At 45.1% G+C, this 25,121-nt stretch overlaps 1 protein-coding gene across 18 annotated transcripts in view; it reads left to right on the top strand.

Annotated features, from left to right (window-relative positions):
- Glmn (glomulin, FKBP associated protein) overlaps positions 1–25,121 on the top strand; it is a 42,581-nt gene that overhangs the window by 9,043 nt on the left and 8,417 nt on the right. For 7 of the 18 annotated variants that reach the window (NM_001105993.1, XM_087582380.1, XM_087582383.1 and 4 more), the window contains exons 4-16: positions 3,132–3,248; positions 4,141–4,249; positions 5,493–5,730; positions 7,193–7,295; positions 9,133–9,320; positions 16,371–16,424; positions 16,880–16,910; positions 17,381–17,470; positions 18,278–18,319; positions 18,402–18,475; positions 20,886–20,970; positions 21,445–21,551; positions 22,098–22,161. In NM_001105993.1, coding sequence (NP_001099463.1) covers positions 3,132–3,248; positions 4,141–4,249; positions 5,493–5,730; positions 7,193–7,295; positions 9,133–9,320; positions 16,371–16,424; positions 16,880–16,910; positions 17,381–17,470; positions 18,278–18,319; positions 18,402–18,475; positions 20,886–20,970; positions 21,445–21,551; positions 22,098–22,161 — 1,302 coding nt within the window. Of the gene's footprint in view, positions 1–3,131; positions 3,249–4,116; positions 4,250–5,492; positions 5,731–7,192; positions 7,296–9,132; positions 9,321–16,370; positions 16,425–16,879; positions 16,911–17,380; positions 17,471–18,277; positions 18,320–18,401; positions 19,813–19,857; positions 20,700–20,885; positions 20,971–21,444; positions 21,552–22,097; positions 22,162–25,121 lie in introns of those variants that run through there. The other 11 variants (XM_087582385.1, XM_087582388.1, XM_087582384.1 and 8 more) reach the window with 4 other exon arrangements.

Raw genomic sequence — 25,121 nt, forward strand, 5'->3', positions numbered from 1 at the left:
TCCTGTAACATTCTTTCTGTTTGCTTGTTTGTTTGAGACAGGGTCTCTCCATGCAGTCTTAGCTCTTCTGGAACTCCTATATAGACCAGGCTGGTCTCAAACTCAAAGAAATCCTCCTGCCTCTGCCCCCTAAGTGTTGGGCTTAAATGTGTGTGCCACCATTCCTGGCTTACAACATGACATTCTGGTAAAAATATATGTACCCGGAGAGAGGTTTAAAAAGTGGAGGTAATGATATATAGAGAGGAAAATAGAGTCATGATGAAGGAGATGAACTATGACTAGAGGTTTGAACAAAGAGGGGATGTTGACTGTGGAACTTTGAGAGAGAAGTGCTGGGCACAAGACACCACAGCACTAAAAGAAAATTCAAGGAGAACAACACTGGGGAAATACTTGCTTAGCAATTGTGATGACCATGACCTGCATTCAGTTCCTGGAACCCATGTAAAGGTGGAAGGAAACAGATTTCACAGGATTGTGCTCTGGCCTGCACTCATATCTCTCTCTCTCTCTCTCTCTCTCTCTCTCTCTCTCTCTCTCTCTCTCTCACACACACACACACACACACACACATACACACACACACTCACACTCACATATACACACACATACACACATATATACATACGCACAGTAATAAAGAATATTTTTAGGAAGACAATTGAATTAGATAAAAGTGTAATTTTGTTCATTACAATTTGTATTTGATTTTCTCACATTCTGAGTATTGGTTTTATTGAATAAAAAGAGAAAGGTGAATTTTTAAAAACAGACATGACTAGAAATCTCTAGAATGGCCTTTAATTCATTTAGGCCTAAACAGTAAAAGTACCCTTCCCTTAAGTCAGTGTCTTTGGATATATCAATATAAATGAGAGCCTAGGCAGGCATGGGGCAGGTCCCTTTAGTCCCAGCTGAGGGGGAGGCCACTTGAGCCTGGGTAGCATCTGAAGACTTTGTCTCAAAGCAGCAGGAACAAGCAGAGCGAACAAAGAGTTGTCAGACGCAGCTGACGGATATTCTCATTTTTATGCTTGATGCTTATGGGACAGCTTGATAAACCCCAGAGTACTCAGTTGACCCGTGAGCAAAGCGGATTATATTTCTCTTCTGTGAACAGTCCTCACACCTTGTAAAGCTCCGTTAGTCTCTCCAAGGAGTGCGGAGCCTCCTGTGCCTTAGAGATCTCTTTTAACCCATCTATTCCTGTCTGATTTGTCCCTTCAAAAAGCTTTAACGTAGCTCCTGGAAATCTTCTCTTGCCTTTCCTAGATACAAATGACTTTTCTCTTATTGGCTTCATATTCTGCTATTATTGTGGGAGTCTCACCCGTGCACTCTGATTACAGTATTCCCTTCCCTGTCCTCCCATGCTTACCACGCCCAACCTCCGCTTGTAACCTCCCCTGAAAGAAGTAAAAATAAACAAAAATAAGAAAAAAAGAGAAGGGGGGAAAGTCTACTTGTCTTAGTTATATATTCACTGGAACATGGCCTCTCTCTCTCTCAGTGGCCTGCCCCTTAGCTAGAATTGCCGCCTTCCCCTCCCATATCTCTGCCAGAAGCCATCAATTGTGGTGAGCTACACTTCAGCATCTCATTATGTTTTACGAGTTTTCTTTTTCAAGAGTTCTCTTTGGTGGCTTCCTGTCTAGGCTGTTACTTTTCTTTTTTTTCTTTTTTTTTTTTTTCTTTTTTTGGTAGGGGTTTGAGGGGTGGGAGTCGAGGTTGTCAGAGAATCCTTCTATGTCCCTCTCAACTGCATCTGCAGTCATTGATACTATAGCAAAAGTTACCTCTTTGCTCTTCCCAGTCAGTGTGAGCATAGATGATGGGCCTTCACAGACCACAAACATGGCCCCCGGACATCAGTGTGGCCTCAAGGGGCAGCACCAACCATAGACCTCCACATGGCCTTTGGTGGTAACTCAGACTACAGACCCCAACACAGACAGGTCCAAGGGTGGCCCTCAGCAGCAACAAGGACCCACTATCACCATGGACCCAGGTGGCAGCTCAGGCAGTCACATCAATATGGCCCCCAGCAGTAGCACACTCTCTGGGCATGAATATGGCTTCAGCCTGCAGCATGGGTCATGGACCTGCATGTGGCCCTTGGAGGCAGGGTCTGGATTCACCATGACCTCAGGTGACTCAGATCAGTATGGCTCCTGGTGGCAGCATGGCCTAGGGACATCAATGTGGCCCGTGGTAACTCAGGTCACGGCTAACAACACACCCTGGCTGCTGTAGGACCATGGATGGACCTGGACACCACCGTGGCCTCAGGTGGCAGCTCAGGTCATGCAGATCAATATGCTGCACCCCAGTCGACCCCTACAGCCCCGGAGCTGGCTGGCTTACCCAGCTGCTGGCCCTTCCACTGAGCATCTGCCCAAGAATTTCAGAGAGTGAATTTTTCTTTTTCCTCTGATGTGTTAGTACCTAGAGTATTAGTACATGTATGGTATGTATTAATGACTTGAAAAAAAAAACAGGTCAGGAAGTTGGGACATATTGTTAATCACTTTGAAAATCTGGTTTTTGATATGAATGTAATTCATTAATTTTAGAGGTAATTTTTATGTGGAAAGCATTTGAAATGTGTTTGAAAAGGAGAAGGAAATGGGTGGATGGTGGTGGCCCACAGCTCAATCCCAGCACTTGCTGAGGAAGAGCCAGGCACATCTCTGCTTGAAGGCAGCCTGGTCTACAGAGTGAGTTGCAGGACAGTAATCCCTGCCTTGAAGAAAGAAAGAAAGGAAGGAAAGAAAGAACGAATAAAACCGTGCGTAGGAGAGAATAAAAAGAAGCCACGTTCCTCATTTCACATCTTGTCATAAATAGCAGAACTGCTTAGGTCCTAGATCTAGTTACTGAGTGGAAATTAAGGCCTTTTTGCCTCCCTCAGTGAAAACATCAAAAGCATTTGAACCTGGTGATGGCTGCTGGCTCTGAGCAAGTCAGTGGTGAAATGGGAGCCTCACGTGCCTCATCCTTCCTGTCGGAGAAAGACTGTGCTCCTCATGTCAGGGAAGGATCCATCGTGAGTTCTGTTCCTCATGTGAGGGAAGCACCCATCGTGAGTTCTGGATGACAGCGTTTGCTTTACTCTTTCCTGATTGCAGACCATCATTAAGACTATGGGGTGGAATCTTGTTGGTCCTGTTGTCCGATGCCTCCTGAGGGGCAGGGAAGAGGATAAAAGAGAAGAGTGTTTTCTGATCTTTGATTTGCTGGTGAAGGTGAGTCAGAAAGCTTGCTCTGCCTGTCACTCACACAGCAGCACCGCCGCAGTTCCCTTCCACCTTTAATTCTTGCTCTTTGGTAAGGAGATTCTAGTTGAAGAAATTATTCTTGGGTAATGCCCAACTGACCTTGGCTGGACGGCCAAGTGGGCAGCTCCATCTGAGCACCGACATTCCCAGATACGAGAATTAGCCAGTCTGAGGCCCGACTCAGGTTCCAGCAAGAATTAGCCAGTCTGAGACCCGACTCAGGTTCCAGCAAGAATTAGCCAGTCTGAGACCCGACTCTGGTTCCAGTAAGAAAGCTATAACAGAAGTTAGCACGTGCTCTCGTTACGTAGGTGAGGTCAGTTGTAGAGAACTTTTAATGCTGTGCTGACCCTCCTGAAGCATTAGAGGTAGAGTCAGATACCAGATATGAAAGTTATGAGTCGCAGTCATCAGCAGAAAGATATGCGACTGTAAGGGGCGGGGGCTAGAGGGAAGTACAGGTGGGGTCAACAATAGCAGCTTCTGTGTGAAGATGCTGTAATGAAGCCTGATGTAGAAAACTTTAGCGAGTGCTGTGGTAGACACAAGTGAGTGCCCACATGGGAAAGCCCCTCCAGGTAAGAGAGAGGCAGTGGCTGGGGGCGCAGCTCGGGTGGAAGTGCTGAGAAAGCTAAGCAGACTGAGGGTAAGGCAGTCAGGTGCACCACAGAGACCAGGGCCCTGCATGGAGAGCCCAGTGAGGAAGCCCGAGCTCTGAAGGGTCTTTAACAACCGAGTAGGGCACTTTACATCTAGCAAATATAACTGTATTTTCTTGGTATGTCTTCTTTAAAATAGTAATCATGTGGCTTTAAATACAACTTGTATTAAACAGGTTCAATTGTGAATATTTTTATAGTTGTGTAATCCAAAGGAATTGTTGTTGGGTTTGCTTGAACTCATTGAAGAGCCCTCCGGGAAACAGATATCTCAAATTATTCTTCTTTTACTGCAACCATTACAGACAGGTAATGAGCATTTTGATATCTAAGTATTTCTTAACTTATTTGCACACGCACCCTGATGTTTACCCGTATATGTGAGCAGTCGCCAGTGTGGAGCTGCAGGATGCCTGAAGAATGGCTGTGCAGTGAATGCCTTGCTGTGTGTCATACTGTTTGCATGTATGTAGTCTTTGGCTAGCTTTCTTTTTGTTCCATGTATATGTGCGTGTTTTGTCTGCATATATGCCTGTACACCACTTGCATTCCCAGTGCCTTTGAGGCCAGAAGTGAACACTAGATCCCCTGGAGTTAGAGACAGTTGTAAGCTGCCACATGGGTGCTGGGAACTGAATCTGGGTCCTCCAGAAGAGCCAGCGCTCTTAGCCACTGAGCCCTCTCTCCAGCTCCCTAGTAAGCGTCTTGTCTACAGCTGTCTAAGCATAGTTAGTGGCTCAGTGGGACCTGCACATGCAGTCCAACAGCAGTGTGGCAGGTAGTCCTGTAGTGTGGTTAAGAAGGATGTGAGACCGGGTTCTGCTCAGCCTTTGGATTGGGAGGTTGGAGGTAAAAGGTTCACCAGAGTGAAATGAGGCATGTAGAGAGAGAAGCTTCATGACGCAGTATTGGCCAATAATGGCTCCCAGCAACCAAGATAGACACTTCCCATGAAAGAAGCCATCACTGTTGGCGTGTGTAGCACATATTTATGCTTCGGAATATGATAGGGAGTCTAGACACTTAACACTTTTAAACATTCAAAGTCTTCCAAGAACACAGCAAGCTCTCTAATTCTCTTGTACATTTATACAGTGCTTTGCAGTTTTCCATTTGTATTTTGTGTTTATAATCCAATAAAAGGGAAAGATGTAACCACTTATAAAACTACTGTATTGGTTTTCTTATTGCTGGGCCCAAGCACCTGACAGCTGGCAATTTACAGAACTGTTGATCTGGTTAGGGTCCACAGTCCATCATGGTGGGGGAGGCATGGTGGGAGTAGTGTGGTAAAGAACCTGTCACATTGCAGGCTCTGCCACCTCAGATAACAGGTAACTGCTCACAGGCAAGCACAGGTAACTGCTCACAGGGCAGCACAGGTAACTGCTCACAGGGCAGCACAGGTAACTGCTCATGGGGCGAGCACAGGTAACTGCTCACGGGGCAGCACAGGTAACTGTTCATGGGGCAGCACAGGTAACTGTCACGGGCGAGCACAGGTAACTGCTCACGGGTGAGCACAGTGGTAACCACTTGGTCTCTGTTGCAGTTATTCAGAAACTTCCTAACAACAAGGCATACTCGGCTGGATTAGCATTGTCCACGCTCTGGAGTCAGCTGTCTCTTCTTCCTGTCCCACACTCAGAAGAACAAATACAGGCAGATGACTATGGCCTTTGTCAGTGTTGCAGGGCCTTGATAGAGTTCACGAAACCCTTTGTGGCAGAAGTTGCTAGTGATAAAGAAGACCCAGCAAACACAAAGCTGAAGGATGAACTACTGAAATTGTAAGTGTCTCCAGCGGAGTGAGCCATGGTAGCTGTTACCTTAGGTTTCGTGTTTGTGCATGTGAATTTTGAATTATAGACATCGGGCTGGTACAGCATGCGGGCTGGTACAGCATGCTTGTTTAATGAGACACTGAGAGTGTAAAACCAAACCCTTCACTTAATTTACTTTCCTCTGTCACAGCAAGCAAATACTGAAAGAGCAGCAGGAACTCTATTTAACTCAAGGAATTTATTGTCAGTGGGGAATTGTATTTGGAAACAGTAGACAGTTGAACCACTAGACAGTTGAGCATCCACCCTGACTACAGATTCAGCAAAGTCACCCACCACTGTTCAGTATGGCTGCCAGCCCCTTGGCAGATGGATGGTCCCAACTGAGATGCACTGTCAGTAACAAACAGCCTGGAGACAGATGAGCTGATGTGGTGCTCACCTGTCATTGCACCCTTAGGAGGTGAGGCAGGAGGATTGATTACAAGGTGAAAGCTAGAGCCTAGATTACAGAATAAGTTATCTCAAAAACTAGCACAAAAGCTCTGAGACAAAGAACACCCCATAAAGAGAGAGAAGAGTGGGTTCCTAACCTTTGTACAGTTGTGACCTGTCAGAGTAGTTTAGCTATTTTGGGATAATTGAGGTAAATTATTAATTACTCCTCACATTAGTTTCTCACAACTTTTCTCATGTGACTACTAAGGAATCTTAAATTCTAAATTATATATGGATTTGTGTTAACTTCCTCTTGGACAGTACTGATTTTTTTTTTTTTTTTAATTTGGGAGACTAATGCTATTGTTACTTTTCTATTTTGCTGGGCTAACGCATTTAAAGTTGTTTTTAAAACAAAAAAGTTGTTTTAAAAAAAACTATTTTAAAGAATTAGAAAGCACTCAGTTACAGAATAAAGTTAGAGTCTAAAAGAATACAACTTTATGAAAAACAATTACTATATTGTCGTGACTTTTCCTTGGACTCGTGATGGTGACCTCTTAGACTAGCACTGGTCCTCAGGCAGTCTAGAAATTGAGGTGAACCTGAGCTGTGCAGTCTAGCGAGGCATTCTCATGTTGCCCAGTACTGTCCAGTGAGAAAGGACTCATCGTGCGGTGCGGACTGAGCTATCCCCGCTTGCCTTAGGCCACTGTGGGGCTGCAGCAAACGACCGGGTGTTTGTCATGAAAGTCTATTGGCTGCAGTTCTCGGCCAGGAGTCCCAAGGCTGGAGTGAGCCTCAGGTACCCTGCGCTCATGTCTTCAGAGCAGCCGAATCTCTCCCACCAGCGTGAATCCCACCTTTCCAAGGTCCCACTTGTTAATACTGTCACAGCGACAAATTTCACCTGAGCTGAGGGAATGAACAACTGTGCAGCGCTTAGCTTTCGTGTAAAGCCAGATACTAAGAGCTAGATGTGCTGCGCCTGGACTGTTGACTGCATAGCTACCTGTTTCTTATGCCATAGCTGTTTCAAAAGCTTGAAATGCCCTTTGCTGACAGCACAATTCCTCGAACAGTCTGAAGAAGTTGGAAATGACCCTTTCCGGTGTTTTGCATCTGAAATAATAGTAAGTACAGCCACTCTAATCTACTGTAATACTTGGAATTTTAAATTTATCCTGCTATATTGTGATATATGAGTAGTTGAATTGATAATTTATGAGTAGGGCAGTGTGTAGGTTTTTAGAACACAGATCATCAACAGGATGGAAGTTAAATAGCAATAATGTTATCCAAAGCCTTACAGATGTTTTTATTTATATGCTAATAAATAAGAAAATGTGTACATACATGGAAGGTCTTGAAAGATGTATTTTTCTCCTAATACTTTATTACAGACCCTTGGCATTGATTTAATATTGTTTCTTAGAGAGAGACTGTGTACGAGTGTTGTGTGCATGTGTTGTGTGTATTTGGCCTGAATGTATGCGTCCCACATGCATGAGTCCCTGTGAAAAAGGAGATAGCATCAGATCTTAGTTGGTAGCCAGTATGAGGGTGCTAGGAATTGAACTTGGATCCTCTAGAAGAGCAGCTCGCCCCCATCTTAAGCACTTTAAAGTACAGCATTAAGTGTATTTCTACTCCTGTGCAGTCAGTCACCAGTGCTGCCATCTCAGGGGCATGCCTTTCCACCTGAACTCTACTTGCTAAGTACCCCCACCCTCCTGTCACTGAGGCAGCTGCCACGACGTCCGAAAGCAATTTACTGTTTTCGTGCTGAAATGGTTTCTCTCTTTCTCTTTTATTTTTAGTATTTTGGAGACAAGGTCTCTCTACAAAGTTCTGGCTGTCCTGGAACTCTCTTTGCAGTCCAGGATGGCCTTGAACTCACAGAGATACACTTACACCTGTCTCCCAAATGGGGGATTTAAGGTGTGCACCATCATGCCCAGTTTCGTTTGTGTTTTAAAATTACTAATTTTATTTTATCACAGTGGGTTTGTATGTACACCACATGTGTGCAGTGGCCAAGGAGGCCAGAAGAGGGTATTGAATCCCTTGGAGCTGAAGTTATAAATAGTTGTGAGCTGCTATATGGGTGCTGGGAATCAAATCTGGGTCTTCTGCAGGAGCAGCAAATGCTCTTAACTGCTAGGTCATCTCCAGTCCCTGAAATGGTCTGTTCTAGCTTGCCCTAAACCCTCCCTCAAGCAATCAGATAGTTAAGCTATCAACAAAAGTCATGTATATATGTATCTTTAATTATGATTTTGAGTGAGGTCATGTCTCAAAAGAAGGAAGGAAGAGAGAGAGAGAGAGAGAGAACAAATGAACAAACGAACCCTGCATGAATAGGTAAGGCCCATCCAGGGTAATCTTTTGAATAACTCAAAATCAATTGTTGAAGACCTGCATTGCACCAGCAGACCTCCTCACTGTCTTAGTCAGTGTTCTACTGCTGGGAAGACACTGTGACCATGGCAACTCTTAGGAAAGAAAGCATTTCCTTGGGGCTTCTTACAGTTTCAGAGGTTTGGTTCGTTATCTCCATGGTAGAGGGTGCAGCAGCACACTGGCAGACAGAGTGCTGGAGAAGCAGCTGAGAGTTTCCCTCAGACCCACAGGCAGCAGGGAGAGTCAGGCCTGGCCTGGGCCTTTGAAACCTCAGAGCCACCCCCACTGACATACTTTAACAAGGTCACACCTCCTACCACTCCTCAAGTAGCGCCACTCCTTGCTGACCAAGCATTGAAGTGTGTGATCCTATGGGGGCCATTCTTACTCAGACCCCTGCATCACTATTGGCACTTCAGAGGATCTAACAATGGAGTGACATTCAAGTATCACAAATTGTGTATACCATCAAAGAGAAGGGATATGGACAGGGGGTGGATGTGGAATAAGTGAATGATATACAGTTTATAATGCCAATAGCTTCCTTTTTAAAAACCCATTTCACAGGGATTTTTATCACAAATTGGATATCCTGTCCCCCAAATTATTCTTAATCATGGAAGGAAAAAAAGGACTTGGGATTACCTTGAATTTGAAGAAGAAGAAGACAGACAACTGGCAGACTCTGTGGCTGCTCTGACATACCTAGTCTTTGTTCAGGGCATCGGTACCGACCAGCTTCCCATGGTCTTAAGGTAAGCGTCAGTCTCAAACTCTAGGTTTATTTACTAGCCAGTACACGCAGATACAAGCACACCGAGAGGTGGCAGTTAGAGATGCCTAGAACTTTCTCCATCAGTAAAGGAAAGACATCAGGTGAGTGTGGCTTCAGGGAGAAGGGTGGTGTGGAAAGGCATGGGCGTATGACAACATCATAGACAGAGACCAGGTGAGACCCAAGTGTATCGAACATTCGGCTTACAAAGGAAACTGCACACTCTACCACCGAGGGTCAGGGAGAGTGCTTGGTGTGGGAGAATCTGCCCCGTGGAGCTGTAAGAGGAAGGAGAAGAGCCTTGATGAGCCCCATAGGCAGGCACAGAGTATGGCATTCTGCATGACACATGAGGCTTAGAGGTCTGTGATCTACACGGTCAACAGAGCTGGCTTCTTCACTGATGCTATAGGGGGCCTTGAGAGATCTTGCAGGCAGACTTTTCAGCTGAGGTAAGTAGAAGCCAGAATTACCAAACCTCTAAGCTTTAAAGGGTTAGCCTCTGGTGACCAAGGGAACAACCACCCTGAGAATCATTGTGGGCACAGGAGACATGGAGACAAAATGATTTTGACTTTAACCCAGATCAGGAGACATACGGTTTCCTTAATGGGAAGTGCAGACTCCCTTGCAGAGGGAAGCAGAGGAGACTTGTAGCTAGGAACTGCATCTTTACCTCAAAGGAGTAAAACTGGCTCTGAGTGAATAATAATGCCTTAGCTGCTGCTCGATCTGTCCCAGGGCCACACGCACACCTGTGGTCTGAGAGCATCTACAAGTGAGTCTTAGTATCAGCTGCAGGAGAAAGGAAGGGTGTTAAGCTTGCCACGTTGCTGGGCCAACCCCTGAGAACACCGACAAGCATTTAGGCCAGCAGCAGCGATGGCAGCGTTCATGCCCAGCAGGACTCAGTGCAGTGGACAGCACCCCGAGCAGACAGTGCAAGGAGGCAGGTGTGAGAACGAGCGTGTCAGCAGGATGGAGGGCAGCGGGCAGACGGTCGCTCTGTTAGATCGAGTGCTTCTGTCTTCATCACCACCCTGCGGGTCTTTCTCTTCCTCCTCCTCATGCTCTCTTCTTTTTACCACTTTGTTTCACTTCTAACGTTACTAGCTTTAGAATTCCAATTTATCCTGTACACATCCTAGCTTTTTCCTATCCTTATGTGAGTATAGTTGTTTTCATTTTTCTTTCGTAATTAAATGTTTGTGGATCTTTGTTGTTGCTGTAGCCTGTCCCCACTTGTCCCCGATTGTCACCGCTCTAGAGGTGGTGGGACCTAGGAGAACGGCACCAGTAAACGAGGTAGACTAAAATCTCACACAATGGCCAACTTCAGTCAGAGCCCCAGACGTTTATACTCAAGGTTGTATGCGCCAAGTCTATGTGAGGAGAAGCATGAAACACATTCCAAGAACAGCTCCATGTTTGGAGAAACTGAGGTCACAGGGCGCATGTTTTCCTCGAGTATTCTTACAAGTGCTCAGAAGTTTCTCACAGCTCCGTCCCTGGACCATGTTCCACACTCGTGTGCTAGTGGGAGCTGAGAGTGGGAGAGCCTTGTAGTGGGAGCTGAGAGTGGGAGAGCATTGTAGTGGGAGCTGAGAGTGGGAGAGCGTTGGCTCACGAAGACCCACAGAACGCATCTCTCTCCAGGAGCCAGCTCCAACAATGAAGTGAGTGAAGTGCCAGAGAATTTAAACTTGGTTTTTAGCGAGGATTTCTAAAATCTATAGAAGAAAGGTACATCCGAGGGAAGAGGCACTTAGAGTGGGCATCCAAGAAACTCTCCATATGGACATTTAGCTAAAACGTCAAATATACAGAAAAAAGCAATATAGAAAGTTGTAAGGATGGAGTGCCAAGCTACTTTCAAAGGCAGACTCATCAGAAATTCATCTAACCCCAGCAAAAGGGAACAGACAAGATCATGGGATGCTATACTTCAAGCTGAAAATAAATGGCTTCCCAAAATGGATACTACCATATCCAGCAAGATTTAGGTGGCGATAAGGCCTTCCAAGATCAGCACAGACTGTTAAGTCTGCATAAGAAGATACATCAGGCAATCTTGCACACAGAGAAGCAGCATTGAGATGAGCAAGTCTCAGGACAAACATGACCAACAAGAGTTACTAAACCTCCAAAACAAGGTGAGTAAGTTAAAAAGTAAACCAGGACAACAACAGGAGTTAGCTATGTGCCCCTCACTGTTAACCCTCAATGTGAACTCTCTTAACTGTCTGAGGGATTGTGCAGGTCAGCCGATGGGGTTAGAGCGATACCCCGCTAGCTTCTGTCCCTTTAAATTGATATGCGTGTGCATCTGTTCCTGTGAGTGCAGGTGCCAAGGAGGCTGGAGTTATTGGATCCCCTGGAGATGGAGGTACAGGTGGCTGTGTGCCGTCTGGTTTGGGTCCAGGGAACCCAACTCAGGTCCTCTACAAGAGCAGTATGTGCTCTTAACTGCTGAGTCACCTCTTCACTCACAAACTTTTTATCTTTAAGAAACAAACTCAGCACTTGGGAGGCCTTGAGTTCGAGGCCAGCCACAGTGAGTTCTTAGTGAGGACTACATAGTGATACCCTGTCTCAAAGAAACAGACAGACAGACAAATGGGGATGAGGATGGGGATGAGGAGAAGAATCCCACATACACCTAAAGTATGGAAAATGATATTCTAAACAGAGTGGAGTCTGAGAGTAAGCTGGACCAGCCTGTCTCTGACAACAGAGACCCCAAGCAAAGTAATCGAGCATGCCATGAAGAAGAGGATGTTTACACACAACTTCATAAACAGTGCAGATTCAGCATGGGGCAGGTTTCAGCACCCAGTCTCATCAGTAGACTGTCACTCAGAAGCACTAACAGATGAACGTTAGTGATGCTACGTCACAGATCAAAGCTGCTTCACAGATGTCTGCAGAGTATTTCCTCAACATCTTCAGATACACATTCTTAACAGCTGCGAAGCTTCCTCCAAAAAGCAGTCACATTCTAAGCCATTAAACATGCTAAACTAAATTTTAAAAAAGAGTATCTGTCTTATCAGTCATAATGAGATAAAATTAGAAATCAGTAGCAGAAGCTATAGAAAATAGGCAAACACCTGGAGATTGATAACATAACACTCTTTTGACCAATCAGTGTCTTGAAGAAATTGGGGTAATTTAAAATTTCTTTAGAATCAACTGAAAAAAATATCACCTACTGTGAACTCCGGGATATAACCAAGGCAGTTCTGAAAGGAAATGTGTAGTTGTGCGTGCCTCCATTAGAAATACCATGGGCTAGAGAGCTAGCATAGGCCAAGTGTGCTTTCTGCCTATTTAGAAGACCAGTGGTTCTGATCCTGGCACCTATGCAAGGCCACTCCCATCTGCTTTCAATTCCAGCTACAGGGGGTCTTATATCCTCTTCTGGTCTCAGTGGGCGCACACACACACACACACACACACACACACACACACACACACACACACGCGTGCACATTCATACACATACATCTCTTTTAATGTGTATGTGTGTGGAATCTCAGATAAATAACTTGATGTATTTGAAGGTCTTAGAACAACAGAAGTAGCCCAAAACAAATTTAATAGAAGGAAGGAAATATCAGTGTGGTGAGATGGCTCAGTGGTTAAGAGCACCATCTGCTCTTTCAAGAGGTCCTGAGTTCAATTCCCAGCAACCACATCTCACAGCCATCTGTAATGGGATCTGGTGCCCTCTTCTGGCATGCAGGTGTATGTGCAGGCAGAAAGCTTTATGCTGTATACATAATAAGTAAATAAATAAATACTTTTTTTAAAAAAAAATCAGTGTGGAAAGAAATGACATGTTATCTAACAGAGCAATACAAAAGATCAAAGAAACAGAGCAGTTCATTCATAAGGCAAATAAGTTGACAGACATTTAACCAAACTACCAACGAGAAGATGATGAAATTGTGATACAAGGTGATGATGTAGCCACTAAAATCCAGAGAGTCACTATGAATTACTTTGAGAACTTAAATTCTAGTAAATTGGAAAACCTAGACATCAGCACATTTCTAGTCATCTCTGACCTATCACAGTTGAACTGAGATATACTAAGAACCTAAATGGATCAATAACAAAGCATCTCCCAACAAAGAGAAGCCCAGGACTGTAAGACCCGCCCACCCCTGAATTAATTCTACCAGACGCTTAAACAGCTCTGACCCTTCTGATCCTTAAGCTGCCCCTTGGTGCAAAGGGCAGGAGTAGGAATAACTAGCTGGGCGTGGAGCCTTGTTCTTACAATCTCAGAATGTGGGAGCCTGAGGCATGGAGAAGGCGGTTATGGCCAGCCTCGGCTGCACAGCGAATTCTAGGAAGTCTGAGTTAAATATCAAAATCATGATTAAAAACAAACGAACAAACCCAAACAAAACCCCCAGACAAGCAAGAGACGAGCACATAAAGAAGGCTGAGTTGATAAAGCAGCTGTCTGGACAGCCTGACTAACTTGAAATGGCTCGCAGGGCCGGAAGTGGAGTTGATAAAGCAGCTGTCAGGACGGCCTGACTAACTTGAAATGGCTCGCAGGACCAGAAGTGGAGTTGATAAAGCAACTGTCAGGACGGCCTGACTAACTTGAAATGGCTCGCAGGACCGGAAGTGGAGTTGATGACAGCACCTGTGAGGACGGCCGACTAACTTCCAGGACCGGAAGTGGAAGAAAAGTGACTCCCAAAAGTAAGTCCTTTGACTTCTACATCAGTGTCATCATCTCCAGCGCCCATGTGCAGGCATGTACACAAGTAATACAGTATTAAAACCCCAAAAGACGACAACAAAATAAACATGAAAAGAAAACAACCCGCTCTCCTTGCTTAGCTTAGATGTAGAAATACTCAACAAAATGCTTCTAAGGCGAACTCTTCAGTGTCATAATAAGATCATGTATCGCACTCAATTTGGTCTCAGTTCAGATGAAGAAAGTGTTTCAGCATACATCAGGAAATCTAACTCAGGGCGTACATATATTGACTCAAAGACAAATATCTGTGGTTGTCTCATTGTCAGATGCAGGAGATCCTTTAGCAAGATTCAGTATCCCTTCCTGATTACAGCCCCAAAGAAACAGAAATAGAAGGACTGTGCATCACTGATTCAGGCCAACATCCTACTTCCAGTGACACACTGAGTACATTGCTTTTAAATCAGTAGAGCTGCCGTATCAAATAAACAATTAAAGTGCAGAAACATACTGCCCTAGTTCTAGAGGTGGGGAGTATGTGGTTATCAGAACTTGCTTGTTCCTGAGGGCTGGTGCTACAGTGTGCTTTCTGTTGCTACGATAGATACCATGGACAAAAGCAACTTGAAGAAAGGGTTCATTTGGATTCCATTTTCCATCAAAATCTGTCTTTGAAGGAAGTCAGGACAGGAGCACAAGGAAGGAGCTTGGAGCAGGAACCCTGCTTACTTGGGGCTTACTGTCTGGCTTGCTCACTGGCTCAGGCTCAGCTGTCTCTTTAACAGCCCAGACCAGTGTACCTAGGGAATGGTACTACCTACTGTGGGCTGGGCCATCCATATCAATCACAACCATAGATACAGGCCAGGCTCACCAAGGTAACTCTGCACTTGAAATTCTCTTTTCCTGGATGAGCCTAAGTTGTGTCAAGTTGACAGTAAACTAGGGAGTCCAGCTAGGAAGAAGAATCTCCATGCTTCTCTGCCATTTGGATCTTTAATGGTCTTTGCCTTCATATCCCTACATCATTCTTTGCGGTGCCATGTTTTACCTCTCTGCCTGGCGTACTTTGGCACCACAGGCATGCCAGCTCAGAGAAGGCTGGGCAGTCTGGAAAGGAGAGTCCACAACCTCTGTTTCCCTTTGGGGCATCAGATGCTGCTACATGCCTCACCAGAATGGGAAAGTGGGGTCTGGGATAAGTGCTGTAGTTCCCCGTCTCCTCTCTGGGAACCCAGGCCCTGCCAGTGTTCCGCACGGAAGTCAGGAACTTGGGTCTGAGGTCCACACTTCCCCTCAGGGCATGTGCAGGTCCACATTTCCCTTCCGCGTGTATACACCAGACTGGAAGGGGGAAGGCAGAGTCTGAGATGAGCAGGATCTGGTCTCTTTGGGAGTGAGTACTGGAGGGGTGGGAGAAGAGAAAAGCCTTCTTCGGGAGTCTTCGGTGTGACTCATTTAGGCAGAGGCCTTTCTGCATCTTTAGTGAAACAGCTCTCTGAAGCAATGCTTGCCCGACTATATTGCCTTATTGGCAGAAAATGTGAAGCATATTGCTTTATTCAGGTGAGCCAGGGATTATATACCTCTTGGGGAAAGGCGGGATGGTATCTAGGAAGGGAAGGTCATTGGCTGAAGGCTAAGACTATCTAGATACCTAATTAGTGCCCATGATCCTCTCAGTTGGGTGTCATGGTTACGTGTTCCAGGGCAGGTACAAACAGGTAGGGAAGGGCTCCACTCTTGCCATTCTCAAATCTCTGAGATTCCCCAGGGTTTGAACTCACTCAGCTTCACCCATTCAACCCACCTGCCCTACTTTTTTTTAATGATTCATTTAGTTATATTTATTTGTGTGCCTGCAGAAATCTGAAGTGGGCATTTGATCCCTGGGGCAGGATTACAGGTAGTTGTGGGCCACCTGACATTTGTGCTGGGAACTGAAGTTGTCTGCAAAAGCAGTATGGGCTCCTAACCACTGAGCCTTCTTTCCAGCCCCTGAATTTCCTATTTAGTAGGCATGAGGTACTGGGTGAGAGCTGACCTCCAAAAAGCTACTGTATTTTAACTCAATAAAATCCTTAAGTCCAATCTTGTGAGTTCAGGAGGCTCTGAGTCCAACATTGTTTTTGAAGGAGAACACAATTCAAACAGTATGTGTATGTGTGAGAGATTCGGGGGCTAAAATTGGAGATCAGTGTTAAGAGTGCTTATCTAGCATGTGTGAGGCCCTGGTTTGCTCAGTGGTTGAGCAGAAGAAATTGCTGTTTCTTAACATACTTTTAAAATTATTTCCCATTTTAGCCCTTCATACCTTTTGCAGTTGAACATGGAGCACATTGAAGTGCTTCTGCAAAGGTAAGAGCATTTGGATGAAGTCCCAGGGTTAACTGTAACAGTCAACAGTCACGGGGAGGAGAGGATGATGGGGGGAGGACGGTGGGGAAGAGGGGGTCTGGGTTCCCGATCATCCTTAACATCAAGTGCTGAGGCCAGGGGTGTACTACATGAGACACTTTGGCAAACAGCACCAACAAAAAGAGCATGTTAACTGACTCTTCAACAGAATTTCTCCTCAGCGTACATATCGCTTAAATAAGTAATTTTGAGACAGCCTTGGAATGAGCCATGGTTAGTGTCTAATACTGGATCCTCTTACTTCAGCCCCCCAAGTGCTAGTGTTACAGGTGTGCACCAATCATTCCAGATAATGAAGACCTTATATTTCAACTTTTATTTGCTCATCCTAAAGTAAGGAATCATTCTAAATAAATTATGAAACGATAGTGATAACTTTTAATGTTTTTTTTCAGAACAGAACAGTCTGTTTACTCCAAAGGCTTGGTAAGGTTTCTTTACTGTCGTTGTGTGTGAGAGAGAGTGTGTGTGTGTGTTTCTGTGTGTGTCTGTGCGTGTGTGTGTGGGGGGGGGGGTACTATCATTGTGCATGTGTGCATGTGTGTATATGGGGGTACTATCATTGTACATTTGTATGTGTATATGTGCCTGTGCACTCATGTGTGTGTGCATGTGTGTGTGTGCACGAGTGTGTGTGCGCGTATGTGTATGTGTGTGTGTGTGGTGGAGGGGTGCATGCATGCGCACACTTGTAGAGGCCAGAGGACAACCTGCAGAGCTAATTCTCTCCATTGTGTGGGTTCTGGGGATTCATGTCATCAGGCCTAGGGTAAGCCCCTTTCTTTGTTGAGCCATCTCATTGGCCTGTTTGCTAGCATTATAAATTGTAAAAATAACTGTCAGCTGCACCTTATGTGCATGTATGTTCATGTATGTTCATGTGTGTTCGTCTGCAGGAACTGCTGGAGACTAGCTTATTGAGATTAGAAGACAACAGCCTATGTTATCAGTACCTAGAAATCAAGAGTTTCCTTGCTGTGCCTCAGGTAAGCAGAATATGTATTCAGATGTTGCAACAGCTCTTGTCTCTTCTGAACTGTACTAAGGTAATGTGTGCTGTGTGCGACTCCTCTCCTCTGTTCTCCACCTCTGTAAGTGCTGCTGTGACCTCCAGCTGAGCCTGCAACTCAGTTTCTGTGCACATGGACATGGTCTGCTTTCTGTGCTGCCATGACAAAACAAGACTATTTGCTAGGTGGCTAGTAAGACAACGGAACTGAATTTTAAATTCTATTTTGATTAATTTAGACTCCTAGTATTAACGTATACTTAAATAGCTATTGGCGACCATCCTGGTTGATGGCCTAAGGGAGGCCCGGAAGCAAAGCCCCTGACCTTCTGACTTAGGCTCTCTCTCAGTCATATCCTCTCTCACACTGATAAAGGCCTGAAGCCAGTTGTTCTCTTTGTAGGCCTTAGCTGTGAAGGTTAATATTTAAGTAGAAAGGTGTGGCTTTTGCTACTGCACTAAGCTTGATTATATTTAGTTAATGCATTATATTTCTGCATATTTGATTGGATTTCCTTGCTTTTCTACAAATAATTGAAAATTACCATTCACTTTAAAATTACACATATTTACATCTCATTTCATGCTATGTATAAAACTAATTGTAGTTACTTTGCCATGTAATAGCGAAAGGCCAGAGGAGCAGGTCTCTAAGGCTCACACATACCCTTTCTATATCCTCTTTCTCTCAACACTGGATAGAATTAGCACCTCGGGATAATTGAACTTTGCAGAAAGAATCTGTTTATATCTGGATTTAAAATGTTTTTTTCTCTATTTCTAGGGCTTAGTCAAAGTCATGACACTCTGTCCCATTGAGACACTGGTATGTATGATTTGGGGTAACTGGTGAGTTACAGTAAGATGCTCTAATGGGTAATGGAGTTGCACTCTTTGTTTCATTTCAGAGGAAAACAGGGTTAGCCATGCTTCAGCTGTACATCGACAAGTTGGACTCCCAAGGCAAATACACATTATTTAGGTAGGTACCAGCTGACGAGCTAGGCCCTTTTCCTTGCCTGACGAGACAGCTGAGGAAACAACCTATGGAGAGAGCTTATTTGGGCCTGGTGTTTCCAGAGGTGCAGTCTGGCCTGCCGGCTCCTGTGCTGTGAACACGGGGAAGGTAATGGACAGAGCTGTCGCCTCTCTCAAGGACGCCATTATAATATGACTCAGTCAAGGGGTAATCCATTGACCGGCTTGAGCCTCAGGACTTAACCAATCACTTCAACAAGTCTGTCAGCTGCACCCGGTCTTTAACACATGAGCTTTTAGGTGTGTGGCTGATCAAAGTCTATTAGTGCCATGTAATCATTTAAAGGGACAGCATTTGTACAGTGTCTGTAAACCAGAAATGAGCTTTTCAATATTATGGCCTCGTGTACTATGCAAGTAGCAGTGTGTAAGTTTCCGTCTGATTGGAGAACTGTGACCTGAGGCAGTCTTGAGGGTAACTGAGGTTGATGTTGCTCCTGCTGGAGCTGCTGGAGCCTGACAGAACTCAGATGTCTCCATTAGTTACAGCTGACTGAGGCACCAGAGGCCAGCTGTCACCTTGACAGGTTTGTCACTTCAAGTTACTCTTAGATCTTTCTAGTAGAGTTTCTAGGCAACAAGTTAAAGACTAGACAACTTTAGGCTACATAATAAATGCAGGCTTCATAAAGCTGTACAGAGTTTGTGTGGGAAGTCTACTGTCCTAATATTAGGAGGTAGGCCTGTTCTAATAACACCGACATAACTAATGCTAAATTTAGCTGCAGATCTTAGCCTGGTTTACTCTGTTCTAGGGACTAAGAGTGAGTTATGGACTGATTTAAGCAACAGTGAAATGCTGAACGGTCTTTGGCTGTGCCCACTACTAGCAACCTTGAGCCCATCCTTTTCTTCAGCTGATAATACAGTTAGACCTAGCTCACAGTCTCAGCCCTGAGATCTTAGACCATAGTCAGAGCTAGCTCACAGTCTCAGCCCTGAGATCTTACACCAGAGTCAGAGCTAGCTCACAGTCTCAGCCCTGAGATCTTACACCAGAGTCAGAGCTAGCTCACAGTCTCAGCCCTGAGATCTTACACCAGAGTCAGACCTAGCTCACAGTCTCAGCCCTGAGATCTTACACCAGAGTCAGACCTAGCTCACAGTCTCAGCCCTGAGATCTTACACCATAGTCAGAGCTAGCTCACAGTCTCAGCCCTGAGATCTTACACCATAGTCAGAGCTAGCTCACAGTCTCAACCCTGAGATCTTAGACCATAGTCAGACCTAGCTCACAGTCTCAACCCTGAGATCTTACACCAGAGTCAGAGCTAGCTCACAGTCTCAGCCCTGAGATCTTAGACCATAGTCAGACCTAGCTTACAGTCTCAGCCCTGAGATCTTAGACCATAGTCAGACCTAGCTTACAGTCTCAGCCCTGAGATCTTAGACCAAGTTTCTTATTTTGTTCTACTAGTACTCTACCAAGAGATCCCTTTTTCTTAGACTTTCTTGGTAGCTTTCGCCTCATGGCTTCAGTCTGCGAGCTTGCACTGTTGCTTTGGGACAGACTATCATGGTAATGTGTAGGTAGCAGAAGGGCTGCCTCAGTTCACACAGGCCAGAAACACAGACATGGGTTGGCAGAAAGGGTTAGTGTCCCAACACTTTATTCAAGCACATGTCCCAAGTGACCTAGCTCAGGGTTAGGGCTAGGATTAGGGAGGCCATGACACCTAAAGTGCTCACACCAGCTGAGAACCAAGATTTCAGCACATGAGCCTTTAGGGGACACTGGAGAGCCGAGCCATTAGCACTCCCCAGGTCTCATTAAGCAGCCTTGGCCTCTTTTGCACAGAACAGTTTTGAAAGTTTTTAGGGTAAACTAGTGCTCATTCTTGCCATGTTATCGTGACCATATGTATAAAAGAGACTTGAATTTGGTTTAATAGAAATTTCTTGTTGGAGGGCTAAGGAGACAGCTCAGTGAGTAGGAACCCCTTCATAAGCATGGACCTGTGTTCTGATCTCCACAATCAACATGAAACCCTAGGCACGATCACATGCACCTGTAGCCCTGGCTGGAGGGACAGGAACAAGAGGATTGCTGGGGCTCAGAGTGCCAGCCTAGCTCGGGTTCAGTGAGGGACCATCTCAGAACAATAAGGAAACTGAGAGAACAGGACCCCCACTGCTCTCTGGCCTCTGTGCATACACATGCACACACTAAAAAAAAGAAAAAGATCCAGTTATGCATAAAATTTACCAGTTAGTAAAAGCAAAACCTGTTAAGATGACCTTGTAGTTGCCTGGCCACATTGGTAATTGTCTTTGCTGTGAGTTTTATACTCTTAAAAGTTATATAAAGTCCAATTGAATTGCATAATCTTATGTGTTAAAATTATGCTTTCAAGGTGCTTACTAAATACGAGTAATCACTCAGGTGTGGAAGCCTTTGTAATTCAAAATATCAAAAATCAGATTGATTTATCATATAAGGTAAGAGCACAGACCAGGTAAGGGGTCATTTACCAATTTATTTGTTCTCGTGTGGCAAATGTCAGTATGGTTTACTTACAGTATTTTTATGTCTATAATAGTAAAGAATAATTCTCTATTTAAAAAATAAACACGACCCCACACCCCTGAATTTTGAAAACTTCTTAGCTATAACTTAAACTGCATTTTTCTCTTGGCTTTTATTGTGCTGTGTGTATAATACGGCTTTTATTGTGCTGTGTGCTTCAGAAATAAAGACTTGATCACATCTGTATTTGAATATGCATAACCCCACGTAGGAAAGAGACCACCAGTGTTCTCACACTGGCAGGATTTCCACACGTGTCTAGAAAGGGAATAGGCACGTGGAAGTGAAAGTCACATGATTGTTAGAGTATAACAGGTGTGTACTGTTGGGTAATTGTAGTATGTAAGATTATCATACTATTACATAGACTTCCTTTTGCTTTTCAGAAAACCCATAACAGGTGGTTTGCAGGCGCACAGCTGACCTCTCTGTTAGACCTGGTCCTGTCCCTCCCTGAGGGCGCTGAGACAGATTTACTGCAGAACTCAGACCGGTGAGGTGACCGCCACGCAGGTTCTGGTAGTCAGCTGCCTAAACTGAGGAGTATGGTTTCCTGTGATTTTATGATCTGTAATAGCTCATAAAAGTAAAGTTTCCTATTTGTTACTCAGTGACTTACACGGAAACAAAACCTCTTCTTTGAAGAACAGTGAGGTACCCAGAGATTGGAAACCACTCGTTTGTGACTAAGAACCTCACGAAACAGTTCACATTTGGGTCCACTTTCTCCCTATACAACATTTACTTTCAGTGTATTGGGATGGATGTGGAGAAGTGCCTGTATTAATAAAGAGAATCCTGAGTCCTGGGAAGAAGTGGTTGGTGGTCTTGAGGACAAGGGGAAAGCGCTCACCTTGTATTTGTAGCTTAGATCAGAACAGTGACAAGCTGTGGCCGGTCCACAGGTGGGGTGAACCACTTCTTATGGCACTCATGTAGCCAGCGGTATTTCCATGGCCGTAGCTCGCTTCATAAAACACTGCAGTTGTTGACTACATACGTTTATACTGCAAGTAACAAATCATTTCTTAATCAACAGGATTATGGCTTCACTAAATTTGTTGAGGTATTTGGTTATCAAAGATAATGAAGATGACAACCAAGTAAGTGAGTGACTTGGAAAGGAACCTGTGAGTATATTCAGGATGGGAAGGAGTGTGTGAGCTTTTCTGGAGTATTATCCTAAGCCATTATGCACTATCTTTATGGAGCACCTGGTCCGCCATGTGCCAGTTCCCAGGCACCCTCACTTTTCACATTTCACCTGTTGTTCTGCACGCTGCTGCTCTTTTGTAGCAAGTCTCATTAAGTCCTGTTGCTAGGTAAGTCCTGTTGCTAGGTAAGTCCTGTTGGTAGGTAAGTCCTGTTGGTAGGTAAATCTTGTTGGTAGGTAAGTAGGTCTTGTTGGTAGGTAAGTCTTGTTAGTAGGTAAGTCTTGTTGGTAGGTAAGTCTTGCTAAGCCGTGTTGGTAGGTAAGTCTTGTTAGTAGGTAAGTCTTGTTGGTAGGTAGGTCCTGTTGGTAGGTAAGTCTTGTTGGTAGGTAAGTCTTGCTAAGCCCTGTTGGTAGGTAAGTCTTGTTAGTAGGTAAGTCTTGTTGGTAGGTAAGTCTTGCTAAGCCCTGTTGGTAGGTAAGTCTTGTTGGTAGGTAAGTCTTGCTAAGCCCTGTTGGTAGGTAAGTCTTGTTGGTAGGTAAGTAAGTCTTGTTGGTAGGTAAGTCTTGCTAAGCCCTGTTGGTAGGTAAGTCCTGTTGCTAGGTAAGTCTTCTTGGTAGGTAAGTCCTGTTGGTAGGTAAGTCTTGTTGGTAGGTAAATCTTGTTGGTAGGTAAGTAAGTCTTGTTGGTAGGTAAGTCTTGCTAAGCCCTGTTGGTAGGTAAGTCTTGTTGGTAGGTAAGTAAGTCTTGTTGGTAGGTAAGTCTTGCTAAGCCCTGTTGGTAGGTAAGTCCTGTTGCTAGGTAAGTCTTCTTGGTAGGTAAGTCCTGTTGGTAGGTAAGTCTTGTTGGTAGGTAAGTCTTGCTAAGCCCTGTTGGTAGGTAAGTCTTGTTGGTAGGTAAGTCTTGCTAAGCCCTGTTGGTAGGTAAGTCTTGTTGGTAGGTAAGTAAGTCTTGTTGGTAGGTAAGTCTTGCTAAGCCCTGTTGGTAGGTAAGTCTTGTTGGTAGGTAGGTCCTGTTAGTAGGTAAGCCTTGTTGGTAGGCTTTGTGCTAACTGACCTCCTGGAGCTCCACAAACACGTAAACATTTTACTTTACTTATCTTTCTCTATGCATGGTTCCAGATTTTAATCCTAGCTATATGAAATAAAATTATTTGGTATCACCTCATCAGACATGACAAAATGAAGTATATTTAGCCCTAAAACTGAGTTTGTTAATGGCAGTTTTTGAATGGTATGTAGGAAGTTGGGTATTATTAGTAGCACTTCGTTAGAAGTGTTCAATAGATAGAAAGCTATTTGACGGAGATTTGTCATACAGTAAAATCACATTTACTTTTGAGCTCCTTTCCACCTACTCCATCCCAATAATTGCTCTCCTATTACCTATAACCACATGAATCATGTTGTTAAAATGGCCTTTTTTTTAAAAAAAGAAATAGGAAGAATGAAAATAATTAGGTTTCACATAAAAGTACCAGAGAATATCTTTTATACTCAGATAAGTAACCGCCTAGGCTGAGCAGTCTGAAGAGCGGCAGTCTGTGAGGAGCAGCAGTCTGTGAGGAGTAGCAGTCTGTGAGGAGTAGCAGTCTGTGAGGAGCAGCAGTCTGTGAGGAGCAGCAGTCTGTGAGGAGTAGCAGTCTGTGAGGAGTAGCAGTCTGTGAGGAGCAGCAGTCTGTGAGGAGCAGCAGTCTGTGAGGAGCAGCAGTCTGAGGAGCAGCAGTCTGTGAGGAGTAGCAGTCTGTGAGGAGCAGCAGTCTGTGAGGAGCAGCAGTCTGTGAGGAGTAGCAGTCTGTGAGGAGTAGCAGTCTGTGAGGAGCAGCAGTCTGTGAGGAGCAGCAGTCTGTGAGGAGCAGCAGTCTGTGAGGAGTAGCAGTCTGTGAGGAGCAGCAGTCTGTGAGGAGTAGCAGTCTGTGAGGAGTAGCAGTCTGTGAGGAGCAGCAGTCTGTGAGGAGCAGCAGTCTGTGAGGAGCAGCAGTCTGTGAGGAGTAGCAGTCTGTGAGGAGTAGCAGTCTGTGAGGAGCAGCAGTCTGTGAGGAGCAGCAGTCTGTGAGGAGCAGCAGTCTGTGAGGAGCAGCAGTCTGTGAGGAGCAGCAGTCTGTGAAGAGTAGCAGTCAGTAAGGAGCAGCAGTCTGTGAGGAGTAGCAATTTGTGAGGAGCAGAAGTTTGAGGAGCAGCAGTCTGTGAGGAGCAGCAGTCTGTGAGGAGCAGCAGTCTGTGAGGAGCAGCAGTCTGTGAGGAGCAGCAGTCTGTGAGGAGTAGCAATTTGTGAGGAGCAGAAGTCTGAGGAGCAGCAGTCTGAGGAGCAGAAGTCTGTGAGGAGCAGCAGTCTCTGAGGAGCAGCAGTCTGTGAGGAGCAGCAGTCTCTGAGGAGCAGCAGTCTGTGAGGAGCAGCAGTCTCTGAGGAGCAGCAGTCTCTGAGGAGTAGCAATCTGAGGAGCAGCAGTCTGTGAGGAGCAGCAGTCAGGGAGGAGCAGCAGTCTGTGAGGAGTAACAGTCTGAGGAATAGTAGTCTCTGAGGAGCAGCAGTCAGTGAGGAGCAGCAGTCTGTGAGGAGTAGCAAGCAGTCTGTGAGGAGCAGCAGTCTGTGAGGAGTAGCAGTCTGTGAGGAGCAGCAGTCTATGAGGAGCAGCAGTCTGTGAGGAGTAGCAGTCTGAGGAGCAGAAGTCTGTGAGGAGCAGCAGTCTGTGAGGAGTAGCAGTCTGAGGAGCAGCAGTCTCTGAGGAGCAGCAGTCTGTGAGGAGTAGCAATCTGAGGAGCAGCAGTCTGTGAGGAGCAGCAGTCAGGGAGGAGCAGCAGTCTGTGAGGAGTAACAGTCTGAGGAATAGCAGTCTCTGAGGAGCAGCAGTCAGTGAGGAGCAGCAGTCTGTGAGGAGCAGCAGTCTGTGAGGAGCAGCAGTCTGAGGAGCA

The sequence above is a fragment of the Rattus norvegicus genome, chromosome 14, assembly GCF_021556685.1.
Source record: "Rattus norvegicus strain SHRSP/BbbUtx chromosome 14, alternate assembly SHRSP_T2T, whole genome shotgun sequence".
Lineage (NCBI taxonomy): Eukaryota > Metazoa > Chordata > Mammalia > Rodentia > Muridae > Rattus > Rattus norvegicus.